This window comes from Dipodomys ordii, unplaced genomic scaffold (genome assembly GCF_000151885.1).
Source record: "Dipodomys ordii isolate 6190 unplaced genomic scaffold, Dord_2.0 Scaffold11, whole genome shotgun sequence".
NCBI lineage: Eukaryota > Metazoa > Chordata > Mammalia > Rodentia > Heteromyidae > Dipodomys > Dipodomys ordii.
In genome coordinates this window covers 16,833,054-16,843,331 of record NW_012267227.1, presented here as the reverse complement: position 1 = coordinate 16,843,331, position 10,278 = coordinate 16,833,054, and the positions used below count along the sequence as shown (strand labels likewise).

At 40.6% G+C, this 10,278-nt stretch overlaps 1 protein-coding gene across 2 annotated transcripts in view; it reads left to right on the top strand.

The window, feature by feature from the left end:
- Positions 1-10,278, top strand: part of Mga (MGA, MAX dimerization protein) — an 81,318-nt gene that overhangs the window by 39,409 nt on the left and 31,631 nt on the right. For both annotated transcript variants that reach the window (XM_013010104.1, XM_013010103.1), the window contains 5 exons: positions 1,210-1,552; positions 3,639-3,862; positions 4,867-5,049; positions 5,607-5,667; positions 7,441-7,958. In XM_013010104.1, coding sequence (XP_012865558.1) covers positions 1,210-1,552; positions 3,639-3,862; positions 4,867-5,049; positions 5,607-5,667; positions 7,441-7,958 — 1,329 coding nt within the window. The remainder of the gene's footprint in view (positions 1-1,209; positions 1,553-3,638; positions 3,863-4,866; positions 5,050-5,606; positions 5,668-7,440; positions 7,959-10,278) is intronic.

The following is a 10,278-nucleotide window of genomic DNA, read 5'->3' as shown; positions in this document are numbered from 1 at the left end:
AAAAAAAAAAAAAAGATGTTTGGGACTTAATGTGGATTATGTCCTTCCTTTATTATTATTAATCATTAGGAGTCATCCCTTTTTTTTTCCCTTCCAAATATTTCTTTATTCGGATTAAGTGACTTCATAAATTTCACAATACTGTGTTATAGTTATACTTGGCTAAAGTCACAAATTTTGACCTTCATAATGATAATCATTATTTTTTTTAAAGCCTTGTCTTTGGGGTTCTTTCAGTCTGTATATGATTATTTTTACCAGTCCTGGGGCTTGAACTTAGGGCCTGCCTGGGCACTATACCTGAGCTTCTCTGTGCTCAAGCCTAGCGCTCTACCACTGGAGCCACAGCACCACTTCCAGCTTTTTCAGTTTATGTGGTACTGAGGAATTGAACCCAGGGCCTCATGCATGCGAGGTGAGTCCTCTACCGCTGAGCCACCTTCCCAGCCCTCTTTGCAATTTTTACCTCTTCTTCTGAGAAATCTCTTTTTAGCTCACTTGCCCATTTAGTAATTGGTTTGTTAGATTTGGGAGGGATTAGTTTCTTGAGCTCTCTGTATACCTGTTTTAATTCTTACCTTTCTTTGGTTACTCAAGTAGATTTTTTTTTTGGGTCCGGTTGTGGGGCCTGAACTCTGGGCCTGGGCGCTGTCCCTCAGCTTTTCATCTCAAGGCTAGTACTCTACCACTTGAGCCATAGTGCCACTTCCGGCTTTTTTCTTATGTGGTGCTGAGGAATCCAACCCAGGGCCTCATGCATGCAAGGCAAGCGCTCTACCACTGAGCCACCTTCCCAGCCCCTCAAGTAGATTTTCTATAAAGGGCTAGATAATAGATGTTTGGCATCTGCAGACTATGCATTCTGAAGTTATGCAACTGTTGTTGTACCATAGGTAATATGTAAATGAATGGGATTGTGTGTGTTCCACTGAAACTCTGAAACAGTAGATTTGGGGGTTTAGGTTTCTAAACCCCCACTGGTGCTTTCTGTTGAAGAAATCCATCTCTGATAGTTTTGCTCATAATTAGTAAAGAATATTACAGTGGTAATTACTCAGAGCCCTTGTTATATTTATGTTGTAACCTTTCTGTTTTTTACTCTTATATTGTTAGTACTCAAAGAGGAAGACAGATTAATGTGTGACTGTAAGTCATTGGTGGTGATAGAGGACGATTTAGTAAAATTATGACTTTCTGTTTTAATTTTAGGCATCTCTTAAAACTAAGCCTATCCACACGATCATAAGGAAACGAGCTCCTCCATGCAACAACGACTTTTGTCGTCTGGGTTGTGTATGTTCCAGTCTAGCTTTGGAGAAGCGCCAACCTGCTCATTGCCAGCGACCAGATTGCATGTTTGGCTGCACTTGTTTGAAAAGAAAAGTTGTACTTGTTAAAGGGGGATCCAAAACTAAGCATTTCCAAAGGAAGGCTTCACATCGAGATCCAGTATTTTATGATCCTCTAGAAGAGGCAAAGGAAGGAGGAGTTGGAGTTAGAGAAGAGGAAGACCAATCAAAAGAAAAGAAGAAGAGAAAAAAATTGGAATACAGTGAGTATTAAGAGTTGGTAGAAACCTGCCTAACAAGCTTGGGGCTGAATTCAAACCCAGTACTGAAGAGGGGAAAAGAAGTATGAATTATAAGCCGGGCGCTGGTGGCTCACACCTGTAATCCTAGCTACTCAGGAAGCTGAGATCTGAGGATCGCAGTTCAAAGCCAGCCCGGGCAGGAGAGACCGTGAGACTCCTATCTCCAATAAACCACCAGAAAACCGGAAGTGGCGCTGTAGCTCAAGTGGTAGAGCGCTCGCCTTGAGCTGAAGAGCTGAGGGACAGTGCCCAGACCCAGACTTCAAGCCCCATGACCGACCAAAAAAAAGAAAAAAACAAAAGTATGAATTACCATAAAAAAATTATATAAATATCTCAGTGGAAATTATTTCTTTCTTTGTGTCAGTACTCAGGGCTTTTGCTCACATTTGCTCTACCACTTGAACCACTCTCCACTTCAAGCCGTGTTTTTGGGTTAATTGAACATATGATTATGTGGTTTTGGGGCTGGGAATATGGTTTAGAGTGCTTGCTTAGCATGCATGAAGCCCTAGGTTCAGTTCTTCAGTACTACATACGCAGAAAAAGCCAGAAGTGGTGCTGTGGGTCAAGTGGTAGAGTGCTAGCCTTGAGCAAAAGAAGCTCAGGGACAGTGCCCAGGCCCTGAATTCAAGAAAAAAAAAAAAAAAGGAAAAAAAAGATTATGTGGTTTTGTTAGCTCTGTCTGCCTGAGCTGGCGCCAACAGTAATCTGTAGTTCCCAGCCTCTGAGTACTAAGATTGTAGGTGTGAGCCACTGATGCCTGACATTAGTGGAAATTTTTTAACAGCTGACAAAACCCATTCCTGGTAAAAATTCTGGGCATACTAGAAATAGAAAGGAACTTCCTCAATCTGATAGAGAATCTGTGACACACTTTACAATTGGGTATGGGTTTTCTTCATCGAAAGATTGGAAGTGAGGAAGAATAGGTGCTTTCACTACTTAGATTTAACATTACACTGAAGAGTTGGATGCAGTAACACTTCTGTAGTCCAACACACTAAAGGCTGAGCCTCAGTTGTGAACAGTCTCAGTAACATTGCCAGACACTGTCACAAAACAACAAATACACATGCATGCACATTCACAGGTTCAAGCCAATGAATACTAAGGTATGAGAAAAGGTATCTAAATTGGAAAGGATAAAGTAAAACTGGCTTTATTCATAGATAGAAAAATCCTAAAAATCTTTTTAAAAAAGTTAGTGGGACTATACATTAGTTGATGAGGTTGCAAGACACATCATCGAATATAAACAAGTGAACAGCTGGAAAATGAATAAAAATAGCATTTAAAATAACATCTATGGAAGTAGAAATGTACTTCTAGTGGTAGAGTACCACCCAGCCTTAAGCAAAAAAGCCAAGCAAGAGGGTAGACTGAGTTCAAGTTTTACTATTGGAGTGTACTTGTGTGTGTGCGCGCATGATTCGCACACAGACACACACAATAAGACATTTAAAAATTTTAAGTTTGGCCGGGCGCTGGTGGCTCACGCCTGTAATCCTAGCTACTCAGGAGGCTGAGATCTGAGGATCGCGGTTCAAAGCCAGCCCGGGCAGGAGAGACCGTGAGACTCCTATCTCCAATAAACCACCAGAAAACCGGAAGTGGCGCTGTAGCTCCAGTGGTAGAGCGCTCGCCTTGAGCTGAAGAGCTGAGGGACAGCGCCCAGGCCCAGAGTTCAAGCCCCATGACTGACCAAAAAAAAAAAAAAAAATTTTAAGTTTGACAGAAGATGCATAAGATACACTCTCTCTCTCTCTCTCTCTCTCTCTCTCTCTCTCTCTCTCAGGGTTTTATTCCTAGCTATGTTTTTTCTAGTGAATCATACTATCAGGTTGATAGGTTTTGAACAAATTTTTGGTTAATAGGTAAATAAATGAAGGTACATGAGGACAACTTAGAGGAATTTTAGGGATCATCTGTCTGATTTCTGTAAGTTACAGCCTTTTGTGAGGCAGCATACTTTGTTTTGGCATTGCTTCATTGCTGAACATCTGTTGCCAAAAGCACCTTAAAATTCTTAACCTTTTTTGTTAAGCTATATGTGAAACAGAGCCTGAGCGGCCTGTTCGACATTACCCATTGTGGGTGAAAGTAGAAGGTGAAGTTGATCCAGAGCCGGTTTATATCCCAACGCCTTCTGTCATCGAGCCTATGAAACCATTATTGATGCCTCAGCCAGAAGTACTGCCTGCTGTGAAGGGCAAACTGCTCACTGGAATTAAACCTACTCGGGCATACACTCCCAAACCCAATCCTGTGGTAAGCCTGTAGTTTCCTTTTTTTTTTTAATTACAAGTTCCAAAGGTAATTTATAAAGATGATTAATTTCAATCAGTTTCAGTTGATATTCTGGAACAATTTTTTTTTCAGGTAGTATGTCTATAAGATACCTTCTTTACTGGTTTAATCATTTTAGTTGTTGGCTCATAAAAAGTATCATAAAAGTACAGGTGAGGCTGGGAAAGTGGCTTAGTGGGAGAGTGCTTGCCTAGCATTCATGAAGCCGTGGGTTTGATTCCTCAGTACCACATACACAGAAAAAGCCGGAAGTGGTGCTATGGCTCAAGGGGTAGAGTGCTAGCCTTGAGCAAAAGCAGCTCAGGGACAGTGCCTAGGTCTTGAGTTCAAGCCCCAGGACGGGAAAAAAAAAAAAAAAGGTACATGTGAGTAACATTAGCTAACTCTTTGTAAAGCTCACAGGGATTTTTTTTTAAAACATGACTTGCAAAATGTTTTAAAGATAGTTATTAGTGCTGTTAGAATATTGGTATATAGCGCATATTATTAACAGAAAAGCAAAAGCTTCTAAAAGGATATTTTTATATACAATAATAGCAGTAAAGTTGAAGATTTAAAGTAACTGGACACTCTATGATGTGTCAGGACAGATAGTAACTCTGAAGATCCTCTACTATGGTACCTACAACTGTGTACCAGTGCTTGCCTAAAATTGTTGCTGTCTTTGATAAAGTATAGAAAATAAAAGCAACTACTTAAATGATGATTATTAACTAAAAAACTTCTTAATGCAATTATGAAAATTATGTGCTTTGGTATGATCTGACATTTCTTGAAAATTAAATTCTTTCTGATCACCAAAAGATTCAGTATATAGGAACTGTACTTGCATTATTTAATTTTAGAGCTGGCAATAAAAAATTTCCACTATTGTTCTGGAACAAAGATTAAAGCGTCCTTCTTCATTTGGAGCCTTAAACCATTCTTCGCTATTGTTATGAAATGTTATTGTATGAAACTTACAGATTCGGGAAGAGGACAAAGACCCAGTCTATTTATACTTTGAAAGTATGATGACTTGTGCCCGAGTTCGAGTATATGAACGAAAAAAAGAGGAACAGAGACAACCATCCCCATCCCTATCCCCATCTCCATCATTTCATCAACAGAGTTCGTACCAGTCTAGTCCTGAGAACCATAGCACAAAGGTGAATTACTTATTACATAATTAGCCTTTTAACTTCCAGTTCCCTATTGCTGGTATTAGAATTTGCTCTGCTATCAGAAGAATTAGTTTTCCTTAGGTTTACATGACATGTAAATCAATCTTACTTCTCTGGATATCTACTCCAGTGGTCTGTCCCTCAGTGTTACTAGATATTTTATATGTATTTTTTGGCCCTGGAGTAATAAACATCAAGCAAATACATCTGGATTTAAATTATCTGTAATTACTACAATTTCCATCTTCATGGGTGAGTTTTGTCAATAACTAAAGCTTTTCCTCCTAAACATCAATTATTCTTCCTTCTGTGTTAGACTATATCATTGTACATTGTAAATTATTTTCTTAATGATTCAGAAAGTATTAAAAACTTGGTGCACAAGACTTTTTTCTCTGGGTTGTATAACATGATAGTCATCCTGAGTATAGATGTAAAATTGCGATTACATAATCTTGTAATCCTATTTCTGTGATGCTTGTGTCTTACTATCTATAGATATTGCATATGTTGAAGTATTTCTCTGTTTATCCTCTCCTCAGGAACCTGATTCTGAACAGCAGCCCATATGTGACTTGGAGGATGAATCTGATAAATCACAAGGTCAGAATGAAAATTAAATTTTGTCATTTGTTAATAATTAATGTAGATCTGGATTATTTCATGGCAGAAACCCCAATCTACCAATCCAGGATATGCCACCTATCCTGCTTCTTTTCCAACTTTGCCAAAAATTTAGATAACTAAGCCTTTCCCCACTGTGTTAGTTTACCACTCACTTTTTTAATTTTTTGTCCTGAGGCTTGAACTCTGGGCCTGAGCACTGTCCCTGAGCTCTTCAGCTCAAGGCAAATGCTTTACCACTTGAGCCACAGCACCACTTCTGGTTTTGTAGTGGTTAATTGGAGATAAGGGTCTCATGGACTTTCCTGCCTGGTCTGGCTTTGAACCACAATCCTCAGATCTCAGCCTCCTGAGTAGCTAGGATTATAAGCGTGAGCCCCTGGTGCCAGGCCTAAAATTTATATTTCTAAAAAGAAAAAAAAAATTCACTTCGTCGTATTATATTACAACATGAGAAATTTAGGGAAGTTGTGAGTGAAATTTTTTTTAACCTATTCCAAATCTTGCAATATTGCCATCATAATCTGTTGAAACTTGCCTCATGTATTTTATACCTGCTACTACAAAGCAGAGGGAGAAAGGAAGAAACATCACTGATTTACCTAGTAGTGGCTTCTTCCAGAGTTGTTATGATGAGAGGTAGTGAGTGACTTCAACAAAGGAAGTTACCTGTTTTTTCATTATGTCTCTTATGTACCACTGGATCTTGCTAGTTGGTTAAAATAAGAGTCTCTAATTTTTTGCTCAGGATGGCCTCAAATTGAGAGCTTCCTAATCTTTGCCTCCTGAGTATCTGGGATTCAGTTAGGTGCTACCACTGGGCCTCTATTCTCTCCCTTTAGGTTTGTCTCTCTCTCTCTCTCTTTTATTTTTGTTGGTCATGGAGCTTGAACTCTGGGCCTGGGCACTGTCCCTCAGCTCTTCAGCTCAAGGCTGAAGCCTTTCCCCACTGTGTTAGTTTACCACTCACTTTTTTTTTTTTGTCCTGAGGTTTGAACTCTGGGCCTGAGCACTGTCCCTGAGCTCTTCAGCTCAAGGCAAGTGCTCTACCACTTGAGCCACAGCACCACTTCTGGTTTTGTAGTGGTTAATTGGAGATAAGGGTCTCATGGACTTTCCTGCCCGGGCTGGCTTTGAACCACGATCCTCAGATCTCAGCTTCCTGAGCAGCTAGGATTACAGGTGTGAGCCACTGGTGCCCAGCACTGTCTCTTATTGATTGATTGATTGCTGGTTGTGGGGCCTGAACTCTGGGCTGGGGCACTATTCCTCAGCTCTACAGCTTAAGGCTAGTGCCCTACCGCTTGAGCCACAGCGCCACTTCCGGCTTTTTTCTGCTTATGTGGTGCTGAGGAATTGAACCCAGGGCCTCATGCATGCAGGGCCAGCACTCTTCCACTGAGCCACCTTCTCAGCCCTGTCTCTTACGTTTTGTCTCTTATTTTCACATTTCAAGTCAACCGAATGAATCACCAGTAACCTACACCAAATGTAATAGTGATGGTCTTTAGGGCAGTGTGAAGTGGACTGATTTCCTTTTTTTATGAGAGAGTTTGGTCAGCTGGATAGTGAAAAGAATTGTCTTACTCTGTGAGAGCTTGCTTTTTCCTTTTTTTTTTGTAGAACTCCCAAATTAGGAATGTTAAACTTATTAAATTAAATGGGAATTTGACTGAGCAACTGTTGGATTTCAAAGTTCAGGATAAAACAACTATAAAGCAGAATTATCTTTGAATTTTTTTTTTTTATCAGAAAAGAGCTGGAAGTCTTCCTGCAATGAAGGGGAATCCTCTTCTACTTCCTACGTACATCAGAGGTCACCCGGTGGTCCTACCAAGCTGATAGAGATCATCTCAGATTGCAACTGGGAAGAAGACCGGAGCAAGATTTTGAGCATCTTATCCCAGCACATCAATAGCAACATGCCACAGTCACTTAAGGTGGGCAGCTTCATCATTGAGTTGGCTTCTCAGCGAAAGAGCCGGGGTGAGAAGAACCCTCCTGTTTATTCTTCTCGTGTGAAAATTTCTATGCCATCATGTCAAGATCAAGATGATATGGCTGAGAAATCTGGATCAGAGACTCCTGATGGTTCATTGTCCCCTGGGAAAGTGGATGATACCTCTCCTGTGCAGACAGATGCCCTGGATTCAGTGAGGGAGAGATTACATGGAGGCAAAGGTCTGCCTTTTTATGCAGGGCTTTCTCCTGCAGGGAAGCTTGTGGCCTATAAACGTAAAGCCAGTTCAAGCACATCTGGGCTTATCCAGGTGAGAATTATCTTTAATCTGGGTATAGCACATTTTTTTATAATTAGATAACACCTTGTGTTTTTTCAGAACCCTTTGTGGCCTTATATTAGTTGGGTAGTAAAATGATTATCCCTTTTTAAAGTATAGGTTAGATGCTTACCTAATGTGAGTTGGCACATTTACAAAGAAATACAAATACAGAGCCTTATGTTAGCTTATGTAGTTTTTCTTTTATCTTCCTAGAAAGTTGCTCTTAAATGTTACGGCTCTGGCTCTAGTAATACTTTGAGAACCAAGCAAAGAGGACCAAGGATTTACTGTAGGTATTGGTGTTTATTATTAGCAGACAACTTTCAAGACAAAACTGTTTAGAATGTTAGGGACAGAGGGAAGATGAAGTGGGTTTTGCTGTTATGAATTTTTTTTTTTTTGACTGTGGTAGGGCTTGAATTTAAAATGGGCCTGGGGGCCATCACTGAGTCTCTTTGTGCTCAAGGCTGCCTCTCTACCACTTGAGCCACAGTGCTGCTTCTGGTTTTTGAATGGTTAATGAGAGATAAGTTTCACAGGGACTTTGCTGCCCAGGCTGCCTTCAAACTTTGATCCTCAGATTTCAGCCTTTTTAGTAGCTCGGATTATAGGTGTGAGTCATGGGTGCCTGGCTTTGTTACATTTTTGAGATAGGGTCTTGCTATTTAGTCTGGGCTGTCCTAGAACTCCATATTCTCTTGCCTTCGTTTCCCTAGTGCTGAGATTACCAGTGTGTTGCCTCCATGCTTTCAAGTGACTTTAAGTTAGGCAATAAGACAACATATGCTTTAAAACTTGAATTACTTTCGTTGTTGGTTTGTTTTTTTTGGGTCCGGTCGTGGGGCCTTAACTCTGGGCTCTTCAGCTCAAGGCTAGAGCTCTACCACTTGAGCCACAGCACCACTTCCGGCTTTTTTCTTTTTGCTTATGTGGTGCTGAGGAATCGAACCCAGAGCCTCATGCATGCAAGGCAAGCGCTCTACCACTGAGCCACCTTCCTAGCCCAAAATGCGTGAATTTTTTTTTTTTTTTGTCTTTTTTTTTTTGGTCAGTCTTGGGGCTTGAACTCTGGGCCTGGGCGCTGCCTCTTAGCTCTTCAGTTCAAGGTGAGCACTCTACCGGTTTGTTTTTTTTTTTAGCAGTGATAGGAATTAAACTAAGGCCTCACACATGGTATACAAGTGCTCTACTATTGAACTATATCCCTACTGTGGGGGGAAACTGTTAATTTAGTTAGTGATTATTCAGCTACATATAATTTTTAGAAATTAAACTATAGTTCCTTAGTATTTTTTTCTTTTTGATTTGTGAGATTTGTCTGCCTGTCCATTGTTGTGTAACAGATATCTCTCTTCCTTGCTGCTGAGAAATTCATGCAGATTATATTTGTAAAACTACATTGGCACCTAGAAAGAAAGGAGAAGTTCTGACTTAAAAAATAATCATAGTCAAAAAGGTTTTCTCCTCTTGCTTAGAGATATGAAATGCATACAGACCACTTTCAGAAGTAACTTTCAAAAGAGATATAAAGAGAGCAGAGTGGTGGGATGTATTGCAGTCTGAGCTATTCAGGAGGAGGATAGAGCAGGATGATTCCTGTTTTTTTTTTTTTTTTTTGGGGTCCGGTCGTGGGGCCTGAACTCTGGGCCTGGGTGCTATCCCTCAGCTCTTCAGCTCAAGGCTAGCGCTCTACCACTTGAGCCACAGAGCCACTTCCAGCTTTTTTCTTTTTTTGCTTATGTGGTGCTGAGGAATCGAACCCAGGGCTTCATGCATGCAAGGCAAGCGCTCTACCACTGAGCCACCTTCCCAGCCCAGAGCAGGATGATTCTTGAGCCAGTTTTAGGCTAGCCTGAGCTAAACAGTGTTGAGGGGGATAAGAAACAAAAGAAAAAGATCTGAAGAGAACTCTGCTTATTTCATAGTCTCATTGCAGTTGAGCATGACTCAGTCATAAAATCTATGCTATGCAAATGGTCTTGTCTTAGCAGTTTCTTGGCTTCCCTGCAGACCCAACTTCCTATTCAAAGCCCTCAAAGCCTGACCAATGGTGTCTGACTTGAACAAAGAGCTGGTTTTTACTGTGTTCCCCATCAATCACTGGTACATTAAAGGCAAATTACCATCCTCTTGGGAAAGAGTGATGCATTTATCTGTTTGGTGTGTTGGAGAAAATAAGGTGGTTTTTTTTTTTTTTTAATCTGTCCTGGGGTTTGAACTGGTCCTCGGTGCTGTCCCTTAGCTCTTCAGCTCTAGACAAACATTCTACCACTTGAGCCACAACTCCACATCCAGTTTTCTGGTGGTT